The sequence below is a fragment of the Prionailurus bengalensis genome, chromosome A1 (genome assembly GCF_016509475.1).
Source record: "Prionailurus bengalensis isolate Pbe53 chromosome A1, Fcat_Pben_1.1_paternal_pri, whole genome shotgun sequence".
NCBI lineage: Eukaryota > Metazoa > Chordata > Mammalia > Carnivora > Felidae > Prionailurus > Prionailurus bengalensis.
The window spans coordinates 212,820,975-212,838,660 of record NC_057343.1 but is presented as its reverse complement, the minus strand read 5'-3'; the positions used below and the strand labels follow the sequence as shown (position 1 = coordinate 212,838,660).

The following is a 17,686-nucleotide window of genomic DNA, read 5'->3' as shown; positions in this document are numbered from 1 at the left end:
GTTATTTGCCTGTGGCTTGCTGTCTCTAGAGGAATAAACTTTAATGAAATGCTTTTTTATTCTCATTTTTTAAATTATATTTTGTTTTGGAAGATTTGAAAATATAGATATGAAGAAGAAAATAAGAGTTAGTTTTAATTTCACAACCCAAACTTAACTGCTATGGATATTTTAGAGATAAAGATTGATCAATAGATAGATATGTCAGGGTCAATTTTATTTTTTTTTTTAACGTTTTTTTTTTAATTAATTTTTGAGACAGGGAGAGACAGAGCATGAACAGGGGAGGGTCAGAGAGAGGGCGACACAGAATCTGAAACAGGCTCCAGGCTCCGAGCTGTCAGCACAGAGCCCGACGTGGGGCTCGAACTCACGGACCGAGAGATCATGACCTGAGCTGAAGTCGGCCGCTTAACCGACTGAGCCACCCAGGCGCCCCTGTCAGGGTCAATTTTAAGTAGTCCTATCACTTTTTAAAATTTGCCACACTTTTAATTTCTCCTCATGTTATTTAGTCTAAAACGGAAGCATGGTTTTTAAAGCCTGAAGTATTTTATTATATGATGTGCCATAATTTATTGAACCACTGTCTTTTGGAAGGAATATTTACATTGTTTTCTCTATCCTCATTTTTAACTGAGGAGGAATAAACTAAATCAAACAAGACAAAGCAATGGCTTTGTATTGGTCTGAAAGAGAGGGAGTCAGAATAAAATTTTATTCTGATTCTAGAAAGTCTGTGTTTACGGGTCAATAACCCATCTTGTGAACTGCTGGAAGCCATTTTATGCTTTGTTATAAAATTAGACTATAGCATGCTGTATTAATGGGAGTGAATATCAGTCAGTGGAATCTGGTGGGTAAAATGCAGGTTAATGGGAGTTTGTTTATAGCAAGACTGGATTTTAGTCAACCACTCAGATAATTGGCCTCTAAAGGCCAAATCGTTTCATTCTTAGAATCAGTTCCTTTTGTGTCTGCAAAGTAAGGGGCCTCTCTGACTTTGCATCTTTGTCCCTCTTCTTATAGAGCCTCCTTGGCCGTCCACAGATTGAACCTTGCTCTGGCATACTTTGAAAAGGCAATTGGCAATGTTATTGCTGCTAAGGGTGATAGGACATCAGATCTGGTCAGTCTGTATGAGGAGATCGCGCAGATCGAGCAGCTGAGGAGGAACCATGATCAGGCCATCCAGTACTTGCAGCAGGTTGGTGAGTTGGCTGGAGCACCAGCCTACTGGCCTTCTTTGGCCCCATGCCCCGTTCCCAGGACCAGGGAAGCTTGGGCTTCTCAGAAGAACTAGGGGGTGGGGTGGATTTCCCGCCAGATCCACACAAGAGCCCTTCCTCAACCTTAAACAACATGGGCAGAGAATCCGGACTCAGGATGAGTGTATCTGCTGTTTGACCTGATCTGGGACCAAATTTCCCCTCCCAGGCTTCCCCTCATCTCTGTGGGTGCTGGGAAGAGGTAAGCAAGTGAGTCTGCTCCAGGGAAAAAAGCCGTAGGGGCAACCAAACTTAAGGCTTTAGCAAACACAAAGGGCTTTTTTAAAATGAAAAAAAAAAATCATGATATTTTGGTGTGATGCTGTCATTTGTCCTCTAGGCTAGCCCAGCTGGTTGTATCAACAAGTCTAAATTTAAACCGACAAAAGAGTATTTCACTTGGAGGTTTACTAATTTGACAAATGCCCAGGGGAAAACAAAACAAAATAGGAAGGAATGTTGAGTCATTATAATGAAAACAGTGTGGGGCTTTTTGATGCATCCTGTACTTGAAACTTCCCTTGAAACTTATTAAATTCGCCTTTTCTCTCCTCAAATAAGAACCTGTTTGTGGCTTCTGGTACCTCCGGAAGCCAAAAGTGGATTAGATTTCCTGTATCATAGAAACCGTGCAATGCAATTCAATGGTATATGTGAAAACAGTCTGATACTGTAGAAAAGGCATTGCAGGTAATCACACCGTGGAGAAATGTTAGGGGATGTTGGTCTGAAGGCAGGGAGTCCACTGTTTACAGAGCAAGCCATCATCTTCTTGTGTCCAAGACTGTGCAAGCGGCGGTCAGATCAGGATTGCCAAAACAAGATATAGTCAGTGTTTCCCAACAGCAACACAAATAGTTAACATTTATGGACTGCTTTTACTATGTGCACTTGAGGGTATACTCATTTAATCCATGCAATACGCCTATGAAGTGGAGGCATTATGATTTGATCTCATTTTAAGGATGAGGAAACGGAAGCTTAAAGAGTTACAGCTAATTCAGCTGAAGTTGTGTCACTAACAAGTAAGAGAGCAGGGATTTGAACTTAGATAATTTGAGTCCTCAGAGCCCGCACACATACCAGCTCTGAACTCTACCTTAGCTCCATAGTGTTGTCTGAAATCTCTGGGGCTCCTTGAGATACCTCACAGTGTCTGACCCGTGTGAACTATGAGGCACGGGGGAAGGGGGCTTTTTTCTTTCTGGTGGGTGTGGGCCAGGGGTTTCTCTCTTCTTTCTCCTTCCACTTTAGTACGAATGATAATAGTAATAAAATCTCCACTTCTGTCATGCTTAGGAGATTCCAGGTGGTATCCTAAACACTTTACACATATTAATTCATTTAATCTTTACAGCAACTGCTTGTAACAGTCATTTTTGTCATTCCGGTTTTATATTTGAAGAAGTTTGTGACTTGCCTGAGTCATCAGTGGCTGAGCTGGGTTAGGAACCCAGGCAGTATGGTTTTAGGGTCCATACTTAACTCTCCTGAACTTCCTTTGATAACGAACCTTTGAGAAGCTTAGCTAAAGTTGTGATTTTAGTTTTGCCATGACACCTAATAAGACATCATAGTGGCTAATATTTATTGAGAACTTACCATGTGATGGTATTATGTGTGCTTTGCATGTAACCATGTCATTAATATTTTCCAAACCACAATTGATGGAAACTATATATTTCTTTTACATGTGAAGGTGAAGTTACTTGCTCAAGACTCACAGGAAATAGCTGGGACTCAAACTCACCTCTCTTATAACTCCATGATTTGATATCCACAGCTCTCAACTAGCAATTTCATGAGAGCTATTAGAAAATCCTCTGAAATACTGTCATTTGGGTACTCTTGATAATGATTTTCTCTATTCCAGGCCTATTCTATCTGTGTGTGTTTGTTCACTGACGTCAGCCCCCAAACTGCAGAGGCAAGTGCGTTACTAGCCAAGGCTCATGCCCTGTCTGGAGAGGCCCAACACAGGGGTAAGTAGAAGAGGTAGCTTGCAGTTATCACCATTTCCCATGGTGGGGGGAAGCACACTGGCAATGGTCTATCTAGTGATGTGAACAGGCTGTAATTAGCTATTCATGACTGTGATGGAAAAATTAGACTGGAAGCCATTTTGTACAAAAGCATTTACACATGAATTTAGGCACAATAATATCTCTACAGATTAGTTGGAACATCAAAACCAATAAAACCATCTGGTTTCTATTTCCTTTATTCCCTTAGAATCTCAGCAGAACTCACCTGCATAAAGAGTAGAGATCATAAACGCTATGAATGTGAGCTGTGAGGTATTGGTTGATGAGGAAATCCAGTGATAAAAGACAAAAACATTGGCTCCTTCTTTCTTCCTCCTCCATTCTCAACCTCCTTGACTCTTTTCCTCTGGCTGTCAAGAGAGAACGCTTGTAGCAGCTAGAATTTTTATGACTGTATTCAAAAGTGAGGTATTGGGGCTTCTGGAAGAAAGCCAGGTGATGAATTCATCAACAGTAGTTCTTTCTCAGACAAGGTCATCCTTTGGAAAGTGAGTAGCTTCAGGAGAGACCCAAAAGAATGGATGAGAAAGGATTGTGTGCCGTGCTCAGCTGACTGGGTCGGATTAACGGACACTAATGGATTCGATGGCCCATCCGGAGGAATTTGAGATTTGTGAAAAATATGATTTAAACATTTTAAAATGTTGATTATCTCTGCTCATAAAAGGAATCCATTTAGGTGTACATTATTTTTCAGTCTTTTATGAAAAAGAGAGAGGAAGAGAGAGAGAGAGAGGGAATGAATCACAGGGAAAGTTTTGCATCCTACTTTTCTCCACACTTCTATTTTCCCAAGTCATTAAATAATTTTGTTCAGTTTTCAGAAGTTATTTTCATATTTTGATTACTGTTTCCTTTAGCATGAATGTTCATTGAAGACTTCCTGATTCTGTGTTTCCTAGCTAATCATCTTCTTTAAAAAGTTTTCTTGTGTATACTCAGAGTATTTGTACTCCATCTATACATCTGATTTTTTAAAAATAGTCTTCATGGTTATAACACATTTAATGTATTTGTGAATATGTAAACATTTTGTTCAAGTGAGAAACTTCTATGCTTCTGGGTTGGGAGGTTCTAAGGCCACCTTATTCTTTTCTTGTATACTAATTTTTACCTGTAAAGATTTGGATCTTCACCTATCATTCACTAAATTCTAGATGGATCACATATGACTGATCACAACTGAAAATATGAATTATCCCGAAGGAAATACAGCACTACAATCAAAACTCCTAAAATTAATAATTTAAGGAAATAAGAACTTTCTGAGCACACAAAGATATACTAGAAGAGATTGATAGATTTAATTATAAAAAGATCTAAAACCTGTGTCTGTCACAAAGTACCATAAATAAAAAACAGTGTAATCCAACATGAACAGATAATTTGAATAAGCCCTTAATTATTTTTTTAAATTTTTTTTTTTTTAACGTTTATTTATTTTTGGGACAGAGAGAGACAGAGCATGAACGGGGGAGGGGCAGAGAGAGAGGGAGACACAGAATCGGAAACAGGCTCCAGGCTCTGAGCCATCAGCCCAGAGCCTGACGCGGGGCTCGAACTCCCGGACCGCGAGATCGTGACCTGGCTGAAGTCGGACGCTTAACCGACTGCGCCACCCAGGCGCCCCAAGCCCTTAATTATTGAAAAAAAAAAAGAATTTGTGAGAAAGATACATCAACATCCAGATGATTCCACTGGATAATTCTACCTAATAAAGTATTAACACCCATCCTGCATAATCTTCTCCAGAAAATTGAAGAGGAGGGAAAATTTCCCAACTCATTTTATGAGGCTTGCATTACCCTGACACCAAATCTGGGTAAAGACCTTTCAAGAAAAAAAAACAAAACAAAACTACAGAACAATACCTTTCATACACATAAACCCAAAAAATTCTCAAGAAAATACATAGCAATGTATAAAAAAGAATAATACACCATGACCAAGGGAAGCTTTTTTCTTGAGAGTGTCAGCCTGGTTCAGTGTTTAAACCTGAATGAATGTTCTCTACCATATTAACAATCCAAAGATGAAAAGTACGTAATCTTATCAACTGATGCAGAAGAAGCATGTGAAAAAATTCTGCATCCATTCACAGTGGAAGGGGAACTTTCTCAATCTGATAAACGACATGTACAGAAAACCCATAGCTAACATCATGCTTCATGGTGAAAGACTGCTTTGCTCTTAAGATCAGGAATAAGGCAAGGATGTTCATTCTCACTAAGCTTATTCAACATAGTACTGGAAGTCCTAGCTAGTGCAGTAGGCAAGAAAAAGACATACAGCCTAAAAGAAATAAAATGGTCCTCATTTGCAGCAATGCAGCTGTTTCTGCTGAAAATTCCAAGAAATCTGCAAAACTCTTAGAACTAGTAAGTGAGTTTAAGCTTAGCAAGATCACAGGATATAAAGTCAACCACAAAACCCAGTCATATTTCTATATATTAGCAATTCACAACTGGAAACTGAAATGTTTAGAAATATTACTTACAATAGCCCCTCCTCCCAAATGAAACACTTAGGTATAAATCTAACAAAACATGTACAGTATCTGTATGCTGAAAACTACAAACTCTGATCAAAGAAATCAGAGATGATCTAAATAAATGGAGACATAATGTATTCGTAGATTGGAAGATGTCTAGTAAAGCTGTCACTTCTATAGAAATTGGTGTACGGATTTAACACAAATTATCAATCCAAGGTCCCAGCAGGAATTTTTGTAAATATAGACAAGCTGATTCAAAAATTTATACAGAAATGCAAAAAAGTTAGAATAGCTGAAACAGTTTTGAAAACTAATAAAATTGGAGGAATCATACTACCTGATTTAAGATTTATTATAAAAGCAACAATGGGGCACCTGCGTGGCTCAGTTGGTTAAGCGTCGGACTTCAGCTCAGGTCATGATCTCGCGGTCCGTGACTTCGAGCCCCGCCTCAGGCTCTGGGCTGATGGCTCAGAGCCTGGAGCCTGTTTCGGATTCTGTGTCTCTCTCTGACCCTCCCCCGTTCATGCTCTGTCTCTCTCTGTCTCAAAAATAAATAAATGTTTTAAAAAAAATTTTTTTTTAATAAATAAATAAATAAAAGCAACAGTAATCAAGAGAGTTTTGTATTGGTGAAGGGACAGAGATCAGAGTCACTGGAACACAAAAGAGAGTCCAGAAATAGACCTGTGTAAATATGACCAATTAATTTTTAAAAAAAAAATTTTTTTTCAACATTTATTTATTTTTGGGACAGAGAGAGACAGAGCATGAACGGGGGAGGGGCAGAGAGAGAGGGAGACACAGAATCGGAAACAGGCTCCAGGCTCCGAGCCATCAGCCCAGAGCCCGACGCGGGGCTCGAACTCACAGACTGCAAGATCGTGACCTGGCTGAAGTCGGACGCTTAACCGACTGCGCCACCCAAGCGCCCCTGACCAATTAATTTTTGGCAAAGGTGCTAAGGCAATTCAATGTGGAAAGAATAGTCTTTTCAACAAATGGTATTGGAACAATTGGAACAATGGTATTCACATGCCAGAAGAAAAAAGAGAAAAAACTCACCTTCGTAACATACACAGTCATTCAACATAGATCATTGTCCTACACGTAGGAGCTAAAATTTACATTTACTTTACAATAGAAAAATAGGGAGAAAAATAATACCAAACATTACATAAAGAAAACAAATGGCCAATAATCACAAAAAAGGTTCAATCTTAGTAATAATGAATCAATATAAAACAGCAAGGATACCAAGTTTCCATCAGAATGTCAACATTTAAAAGAAATGATAACATTTAGGATTGATGAGAGCAATTTGACACAAAATCTCTGAAAGATAATTTGGCAGAATGTTACACATCTTAAAACTATACATACCTTTAAAATCAGTTTTCACCTATCCTATGTAAAAATTTTTTAAATATGAAAATATCTAGTATTTGCCAGATTGTGGAAAAACAGTTCTGCTCACTCATAGATGGAAGGAGTGATAAGAAATTTGGAAAATAACTTGATAAGACCTAGTAAAACCAAAAGGAAACATGTAGGAGGATGTTTACTGTGGCACTCAGCTGTAATTTTAAAAAATTGGAAACAACCTAAATGTTTATCAGTTAGTAAACGGAATATTTGATATATTAATTGCACGGAATTTTGTAGTCTGTAAAAGGATTAGACTTTATAATTAAAAAGAAAGTTAAAAACAATATTAAGGAAAAAATACCTTGCATTTTTAGGACATAAAAATACTATTGTTTATAGTCACACACACATATGTATATATACATGAAAAATGAACTGCAAAGTAACTAAGACCGCATCAAAATGTACATCAAAATGTAAACAGGTAGAGACTTCTGGCTGTGCCTTTGTGAAGAGATCTGTGAATCAACACACACATACACACATAAAATTAAGATGTTCCAGAAATAACCATTTGAGGACACTGGCAATAAAGAAGCAGACAACAAATTGGAAAGCATTCTTGCAAAACTGCTAGAGCTTTGGGTAAAGAGAGTCTTCTTGTCTTTGTGCCTGAGGCTGCTCCCATCCACCCACAGCACCAGCTCAGACAGTGAGAATACAGCCATTTGATCAGCAGGGGCTGGCCAAGAGAACAGCAACTTTGTGGCAGAGGCCTTGGACTCCATTTGGAGCAAGGGGCAACCCCCCCCCCCATTGATTCATCAGATAAAAGTGTCAAACTCAGAAGAAATGCAAGGAGGGAACACCTTTGTACTTGGTAGCCTAAAGTTGCTGTCCTGGTTTGTAGGCATTAGAAGCCCGTCAGAAATCTTAGCAGGAAGAACCTGGAAATGAGAGCCAAGAAAAGGCCAGAGAAGCTCTCCCAACATCCCTTGCCAACTGGGAAACTATTTACATGTGTAGGGGAGATATGGCAAATAACAACCAAAGAAGACTTGAAATGTGGCAGAGCTTTGAATGCACACCTTGATCTACATACAGATCAATCAACAGAGGATAGAAGTCATACATCGTAAAGGTTTTTGAGCACAACCTCTTTTCAAGTCAGTCACTTGGGTCAACACTAAGCTATGCAGACACAGGGGTAACCCCAGGAATCCAGACCAAATTTTTAAAGGATAATCATTAGGGGCACCTGGGTGGCTCAGTCAATTGAGCATCTGACTTCAGCTCAGGTCATGATCTCACAGTTCGTGAGTTCGAGCCCCGCATCAGGCTCAATGCTGTTAGCCTGTCAGCGCAGAGCCTGCTTCAGATCTTCTGTCCCCCACTCTTTCTCTCCCGCTGGCATGCTCTCATAAAATAAATAAAACATTTACAAAAAAATAAGCATTAAACACAAAGATTTTAGATTTCTAGTCTGGCATATAGGGGCTTGGAGGTGGTCACTCCATCCTGACAAGTAAAAAGCTGAACAAACCGGAAAATCAACAGCTCTTCTTAGATCTGTCAGGGAAGTGAGGTCACAGGGCAAACTGATGCCCCTGAAATTGGAGAGACAAATAAACACAGAGAATCACAATTTGCCTGAGCAGGTACCTGTCTCTACAGGAACAAGTACTGGGTAGGAATACCTGAACTATAACTGATACATTTCTGGAAGCTCAGTGTGGATAAGACTGAGAGTTCAAAATTCCAAGTACCCAGTGATGGGGGCAGGGGGGCGGGGAGTGGGGAGGGGTGGTCTCCACACTCTTGTAAGATTTACCTCCAGGAGCTTGACCAGGTTCTCAAAGTGAATATTGGAGAAAAATGCCCCCTTGCTGCCAGGAGAGAGAGGGGGAAAAATAGCCAGCTAAAATATTCCAGAGCTGGGGCCCCTGGATGGCTCAATTGGTGAGGTCAGTGGCTGACTTTGGCTCAGATCATTCTCATGATCTCACAGTTCAGTTTGTGGGTTTGAGCCCCTCATCGGGCTCTGTGCTGACAGTGCAGAGCCTGCTTGGGATTCTCCCTCTTTCCCTCTCTCTCTGCCTCTCCCCTGCTCACACTTCCTTTCTCAAAATAAATAAACTTAAAAGAAAAAATCCTTTAAAAAATATGCCAGAGCTTTCTACTAAACAAGGCCTGTCCTCAAGAGAAATTATTTTACCAGAGCCTAAACTATTGTTGTTGTTGCTGTTGTTGTTGCTGTTTCAGAACCTAACCAACCCAAAGGGAAGGAAATACCCAACTTTAGCCCACTCTCGCTATCCCTTCCCACCTAAGGGAGAAAGGGGCTGAGAAGCACTTGTGAAGTTCACAGTCCAGGGTCACAGGCTCACTAAAAGACCGAGATCTAACTTAGGATGATAGAATGCCTTCCCCTCAAAGCCCACATCTTCCCATCACGTAGCTAGTGGCCTATTTAGAGCATTTTCTTTTACCCAGTACATCATGTCCACCTATCGAGAAAACATCAAGGCTTAGTAAAAAGCAAAAAACAAAAAACAAAACAAAACAAAAACAAACAAACCCACACAGTTTCAAGAAACACAGCAAGCATCAGAACCAGACTGAGATATAGTAGGGATATTCGAATGATAAGGCTGGGAATCTAAAACAATTATGTGATGTCCAAAGGCAGGAGGTAGACTTCCTAGCTCAGGATGAGTGAGAGAGAATTCACCCTTCCTCTACCTTTATTATTATTGTTTTTATCCTGTGAATCCTGGCTATTGGAGAAACAGCACCATATATTGAATGCTGATTCAGAGTATACACAGCCTTTGGGAGAACTCAAGTCTTGCAAAGTATTGCCCCCTAGTTGGCACTGTAACTGTCTTCAAAAGACTATACCACCATTCTATCAAGCTGGCTGCTTCAGTATGGTGGGGAACATGGTAAGACCAGTGAATTTCTTGAGCATGGGTCCATTATAGCCCTTCTTTTGCTGTGAAGTGAGTTCCTTGATCCGAAGCAATGTTGTGTGGAATACCATGATGATGGATGAGGCATTCTAAGTTTATGGGTGGTAGTTTTGGTAGAATCATTGCATGCAGGGAAGGCAAATTTATATCCAGAGTAGAAATATATTCCAGTTAAGGACAAAATGCTGCCCTTTCCATGACGAAAATGGTTCGGGGTAATCAACTTGCTACCAGGAAGCTGGCTAATCACCGTACATAATGGTGCCGTATTAGAGGCTCAGTGCTGCTGTCGCTGAAGATTGGGCACTCAGCCATGGCTTTGGCAAGTAAACGTCCTTATTCTTGGGCTCACTCCTGGTTAATCAGGGTTTTCCAGAGAAATATAACCAACAGGAGTGAGGGGACCCCTGGTATAATATGTCTCAGAATCCAAAGGCCCAAGAACCAGGAGTTCCAATGTTTGAGGGCAGAAGATGATGGATTTCCAGCCCAAGAAAAGAGAGAAAATTCATCCTTTTTTTGCATTTTGTGTGTGTGTGTGTGTGTGTGTGTGCGTGCGCGCGTGCGTGTGTGTGTGTGTGAACTTGGTGAGGACAGATCTTCTTTGCTCAGTATACTGATTCAGTTGTCTATCTTTTCCAGAAACACCTTCACAGAGACACCCAGAAATTGTTTCATCAGTTATCGGGACATCCCTTAGCCCAGTCTAGTTGACACTGAAAATTAACCATCCCAAATGCCATATGTGGGCAAGTTATATGAAAAATCTCTGTACCTTCCACTCAGTTTTTCTGAGAATGTAAAGCTGCCTTAAAGAATAAAGTCTATTTTAAAGAAATCAAACACCTAAGCAAAGACATTAACATTCAGACACCATAGAGGAGAAAGATTCTGCCATTTGAGTCTAGGCAATTCACTAAAACAAAACAAGCAGGGGCACTTGGGTGACTCAGTCGGTTAAGTATCTTGACTCTTGATCTCAGCTTAGGTCTTGATCTTAGGGTTGTGAGTTCAAGCCCCACATTGGGCTCCATGCTGGGTGTGGAGCCTACTTAAAAAAAAGAAAAAGAATAAAACAAAATAAAAACCCACAAAAATATATCAGTCTGTTGTTGCTACTATATAATATCTAAAATGTACAGTTTTGGGCTGCCTGGGTGGCTCAGTCAGTTGAACATCCAACTTTGGCTCAGGTCATGACCTCGTGGTTTGTAAATTTGAGTCCCATGTCAGGCTCTGTGCTGTCAGCTCAGAGCCTGGAGTCTGCTTCAGATTCTGTGTCTCCCTCTTTCTTCTCCCTTGATTCAATCTCTCTCTCTCTCAAAAATAAACATTAAAATTTTTTAAATAAATAAATAAAATAAAATGTGCAGTTTTGGGGGTGACTCAACTCAGTCAGTTGCGTGTCCAACCTTGGCTCAGGTCATGATCTGGCATTTCATGGGTTTGAGCCCCATGTTGGGCTCTGTGCTGACAGCTTGGAGCCTGGAGCCTCCTTCAGATTCTATGTCTCCCTCCTTCTCTGCTCCTGCCCCATTCACACTCTGTCTCTCTCTCTCTCAAAAATAAATTAATAAAAACATAAAAAAGTAAAATGTACAGTTTTCAACAAAAGAAACATACAAAGAAACAACCCATAGCTTATACTCAGAAAAAGAGCCGTCAATAGAAATTGACTCTAAGTGGGTTAGATATTGGGTTTAGAAGACTTCAAAGCAGCTATCATAAATATGTTCAAAGAATTAAAGGAAACTGTTAAAAGAATTAAAATACAATGAAAATTACCTAGCAAATAGGAACTATTAATAGAGAAATATAAACTAAGAGTTTGCTTTTCTCCTGCCATCTTGGAACCTATGGAGGCCTGCTGGGAACAGGACTCCTAAAATGACAAATATGTCTGGAAGGCTGTGGTCCAAAGCCATTTTTGCTGGCTATAAGTGGAGTTTCTGGAACCAGAGGGAGCACACAGCTATTCCTAAAATTGAAGGTGTTTCTGCTTGAGATGAAACTGAATTCTATCTAGGCAAGAGATGTGCTTATGTGTACAGAGCGAAGAACAACACAGTGACCCCTCGTGGCAAACTGAACAAAACCAGAGTGATCTGGGGAAAAGTAACTTGTTTTCATGGAAACAGTGGCATGGTCCAAGCCAAATTCTGAAGCAACGTTCCTGCTAAAGCCATTGGCCACAGAATCTGTGTGATGCTGTACCCCTCAAGGATTTAAACTAACTTAAAAGTAAATGAGTAAAGGTGTAGATTTGTTCTCTTGTAAAAAATAAATAAATAAGTAAGAAAAAAAAAACAACCAAATGGAAATTCTAGAGTATATTACACTGTATGTTACAGTGTATATTCTACTGTATACTACAGTAATTGAATGAAAGAGTCATTAAATGGTCTCCACATCAGATTTGAGATGGTGGAGAACAGAATAAGATAACTCAAAGATATATCACTAGAAATTGTCCAATCCAAACAGCAGACAAAAAAGGCATTAAAAACGAACAAAGCATAAGAGATCTGTGGAACAACAGCTGGTGTACCAACATATATGTACTAGGAGCACAGAAGAGGAGGAGACAGAATGAAGAGCAAAGTATCTAAAGAAATAATGGCCCCAAACTTCCCACCCATGATGAAAATGTATCTACAGATCCAAAATTCTCAATGCCAAGTAAGATAAACACAAAGAGAACCACAACTAGACCTACAGTCAGATTTCTGAATGACAAAAAGAAAATCTTGAAAGCAACAGTGGAAAAATAGCTCCATACAGGGAAACAATATGATTGATGACTGCTTTTTCATCAGAATAAGGGAGGCTAGAAGGTAGTGGAAAAACATATTCAAAGTGTTGCAATACAATTCAGCTAAGAATTGTATATCCAGGAAAACCTCCCTTTGAAAATGAAGGTGAGATAGGCATTCCCTGATAAACAGTATTGTTGGTAGCAGTCTTGACCTAAAATAAATACTAAAGGAAACCCTTAGGCTGAAAGAAAATGACAGCATACAGTAACACAAATCCACAGAAAAGAATGAAGAGAATTGGAACTGATATGTGGATAGGTATAATAGACTATACACACAAATGCAAATAGTCATCACCTTGGGAATGAGTAAACAAAATGTAGTGTATATCCACACAATGGAAAAGTACTCGGCAGAAGGAGGAACGAAGTACTAATTCGTGCAGGAACATAGATGAACCTCAAAGACCGCATGATGCATGAAAGAATCACAAAAGACTACATGTGTTGTATGAATCCACTTATATGAAATTTCTGGAAGAGGCAAAAACATAAAGATAGAATGAAGATCAGTGACTGTCTGAGACGGGATGAGAGCAGGCATTGACTGCAACCAGCCATGAAGAAAATATTTTGGGAGTGATGGATATGTTCTAAAACTGATTTCAATCATGATTATATAATTATAAGTTTACTAAAAGTTCATCAGACTGGGTAATTACAATGGTTGAAGGTGTGGTATGCCAATTATACCTTAATATAGTGGCAAAAAATGTTAATGGTGCCTGCTTCTGAGTAGTGTGTGTGGAGATAATTTTCATTTCTTTTTTTTTTTTTTTGCTTCTATTGCATTTTCTAGACTGATTCCATAAACATCTATTATGTTTGGAATAAAAGACAACATTAAAAGTAAATTTTTAAGCAATAACAACTACATTTAAAGTACTTTTGAAACAAAAACTCTCTAACACATATAGGCACACACACACATACACACACACACACACACACACACACACACACACCCCTAACAGGAATCCCAGTAAATAATACTCTCTATCAGAGTTTAATTTAGTTAAATATATAGTCTTTCATTACAGTTGGGAGTTTAATATGGTGACCATTTTGGGTCTTGGGATAAGGCTGTTCAGACGTAGCTTTCTTTTCCTACAGAAAAATCCATGCATTTAATCAAGAGAATAAAATTACATCAGTTGATGCCATCAAATTATATCTCAGACTTTCTGAGGGTCCTTATGAGACCTGGAATGAGAACAGGCATGGACTTGAAGTATGAAAAGCTGGTATTAGATACTTGGAAAGGCTAGCAGCTTGCCTTAATTAGTGTTTCCCTTTTTTTGCAGACGCTGTGGAGATATATTTTATAAAAAGTATCAGTGCATATCAAGCAACATTGGGCCCAACGGATTATGAAACACTGACAACCATTGAAGAATTTTGCAAATGGCTTGTCCAAAATGGAGAAAAACAGGTAAATATGAACAGGCAAATCAACTAGAGGCAGTGTGATCTTGGACAAGATCCTTAGCTTTTACTAGTGTCCATTCCTTCATCTATAATATGAGTATAATAATAGTTCCTCTCGCATAGCATAGCCATGAAGATTAAATAATTATTTATGAGTTAACTGTTATTATTAAATATAAGCATGAAATTTCAACTCTTCATAGAAACACATTGCTTAGGTGACATATCACAACTGACAGATCCTGGTAAGGCATACAATGCCACCTCCATAGAGTTTACGGAATAGAACTGGCATATTACTTCAGAATTGCCAGGATTATTTGAAAACGTTTTTTTTTTAATTCCCTAGGAAGCTTACAGACTGCTAAAGGCCTCACTGAAGTCTCAGGTCATCAGCTATGGTGATTGTAGTGAAAAAGTGGCTGAAACTTTTTACAACATGGGCAGGATCTGCTTTGCCAAAGGAGACCTCAGAAAGGCGATTCAGCTGCTAAGGAAGGTGCATGCTGGTTGGTTTATGCATTTTCTCCTGGGCCTGTAAGCACAATGTGAGGAGTGAGGTGTGTGTGTGTGTGTGTGTGTGTGTGCGCATGCATATGTTCCCTTCCTATCCCCTCCCCTCCTCTCTGTTTCCCTTCACTTCCTGTCTTTCTTTCCTGTCTTCTTTCTTCTTCCTTCTCTATTTCTTTTTTTTTAAGTGAAGTAAAAATTCACTTTCTAAGATGTGCTGAGGGAGATACAGAAACTTACTGTGCCTATGCTTGCACCAGGGTCCTAAAAAAATAACACCCCACGGGCACCTGGATGGCTCAATCGATTGGGCGTCTGACTTCGGCTAGGTCATGGTCTCATGGTTCACGAGTTGGAGCCCCACTCCAGGCTCTGTGCTGACAGCCCAGAGCTTGGTGCTTGCTTTGGATTCTGTGTCTCCTCTCTCTGCCCTTCCCCAGCTCATGCTGTGTCCCTTTCTGCCTCTCAAAAATAAATAAAAAACATTAAATTTTTTTAAAAATAAAAGAGTAACACACCAGTGTTGGAATCTAGGTACAGCTGTGGCAGCACCCAAGGTTGGGCAGAGTCAGGAACACCTTATATAAGCCATTCTTACCCAAATACTGATTCCCCTTCCAGGGGGCTCAGACAACACTGGAAGTTCATATCTTGTAGTAGGATCTGGCAAGAGGTGTGACCAAACAGTTGTTCAGCTAGTCAGTCTACTGACAGACCAAGGCTAAAGACTTGGTAAGAGTGGTCAGGATGTCTCTACATAAAATCTAAGTTTGTTCAATGTTGGAGAAAAAGTTGGTAAAGATCACCCAATACTCATGTAAGCAGAGGGAGGAGTCAAAAGCCATCCACACATATACATTGGCAAACATCAGGTCTAGAGAGATTTTTATCTCATTTCAGGTTAACTAAACATAATCAGAAAATAAGTATGACAATAGTAAATAACAGGAGGAAGGGGTCTTATTTTGAAGATCGTGAGAAAAAGAAAGCCTTCTGAAAATAAGTTACAGTGACCAGAATAGTATCTTCAAGGAAAGCATGAATTTATGGATAGGAGCAGGAAAACCTATAAGGAGAGAAAACTTTAAAATGAAAGAGTGAAAGGGTGACAACTTGAGGCCAAAAGATGAGATGAGATTAAAATGTTAGGAGTGAAATAAGAAGGGACAAATATAAAATTCAAATCTACATGGAAAATGGTAAAGACTGTCTTAACATGTCATAGTGATGGGGAGCAACATTTCCCAAGTCTAAAATTGCAGCATTCAATAAAAATCAAAACAAAAATGAAACAAACTAACAAAAAATGATTCCTGAGCCCCACCTCACACTCTTAAGTCACAAGTTCTAAGAGGTTGGTCTAGAATCTGTATTTTTAATACTTCTAGAGCTGCAATATCCTGCCAGTTGAAAGAATCAGAGATTTATAGGACAGACTTGAAAAGCTGTCCTAGAATGCTGACAAAGGGAGAGAGGCGGTATAATGAGAAAGTAGTTGATGTAGAGGGCAAAGTAGAGATTCACCTAAAGAATTGTATATATTTCTGAAAAAAGAACTATAATACTTGGAATAGAAACAGTAATCAAAGAAATCATTGAAGACAACTTTTCTGAAATGAAAAAAAAAAAAAAAAACAGCACACCTGTTATAAGGGCTTAGCATGTTCTACACAAAATGGAAGGAGAGCCTGATCTAGATTTTACCTGGCAGTGGCTGTTTGATGGCACAGCTACATCATCCATTTGGAAAGGGACCCAACTTGGAGATTTAGGATACTGCAAGGTAGGCGGGGCTGCATCTTTGCCATGAGCTTTTATCCTTAGGGCTTTAGTCCCTACTTCAATGTCTCAGGCCAGAAAGGAGGAGAGGGATAGAAGGGCATGCTGGCAGTAAGGCTGTTGTTTCAAGACTTGAACACCTTCCTCATGCTGAGTGTCCACCATCAATGGGATGCTGGTGATGAAGCTTCTGAATTAGACTATGTTAACAGATGCTGTTCTGGGGATTGGAAACTGCTCCTAGAGCTAAAAAGAAGGTAAGAAACCTCAGCAAAAGTTGATGCTGAGAGGAGACCCCTTTGAAAGACAGAATAGAGCACAAAGGGGGCCATACATACAGAATCCTGGTGACACTTTTGGCTAATGTTTTTTCTTGGGCAGTTCAGTTTTCATGTAAAAGGAATCAAAGTTAAATGCAGTAGGGTGGGGGTGAGAACGTAAAGAAAAGACAAACATTAAAAATTACAATCTGGTGGTAGAATACTTTTTATTCACATGCAGTAAGCGGCACACGTTTTACAGTGTACAATTTGATCAGTTTGGACATCTCTATTGACCTGTGGAACCATTATTACAATCAAGATCATGAGTGTATCAGTCACCCCCAAAAGTTTCCCCATTCCCCTTTGTAAATAATCAGCTTCACCCCTCTCCCACTCCCACCCCCAGGCAATAACTGATTTGCTTTGTCACCATAGATACATTAGCATTTTCTAAAATTTATATAAGTAAAATCCCATAGTTACACAGTCTTGAATCATTCAGCATAATTATTTTGAGAATTGTCCATATTATGGTGTGTATCCATGGTTTACTCTTATTGCTGAGTATTACATGGAATGGATGCCATGATATTTTTATCCATTCATCTGATGATGAACATTTGGCTGTTTACAGTTTGGGTTTCTTATGGATAAAACTGCCCTGAATGTTCATGCACAAGTCTCTGTATGGATATGTACTTTTTTCTCTTGGGTGAATACTTAGGAGTGAAATGGTTAAGTAAT

At 39.4% G+C, this 17,686-nt stretch overlaps 1 protein-coding gene and 1 pseudogene across 2 annotated transcripts in view; both read left to right on the top strand.

The window, feature by feature from the left end:
- The window catches only part of TTC23L (tetratricopeptide repeat domain 23 like), a 59,160-nt gene that overhangs the window by 24,454 nt on the left and 17,020 nt on the right, over nucleotides 1–17,686 (top strand). For both annotated transcript variants that reach the window (XM_043600112.1, XM_043600111.1), the window contains exons 7-10: nucleotides 1,030–1,207; nucleotides 3,142–3,250; nucleotides 14,267–14,394; nucleotides 14,740–14,889. In XM_043600112.1, coding sequence (XP_043456047.1) covers nucleotides 1,030–1,207; nucleotides 3,142–3,250; nucleotides 14,267–14,394; nucleotides 14,740–14,889 — 565 coding nt within the window. The remainder of the gene's footprint in view (nucleotides 1–1,029; nucleotides 1,208–3,141; nucleotides 3,251–14,266; nucleotides 14,395–14,739; nucleotides 14,890–17,686) is intronic.
- On the top strand, nucleotides 11,980–12,414 carry LOC122494755 (annotated as a pseudogene).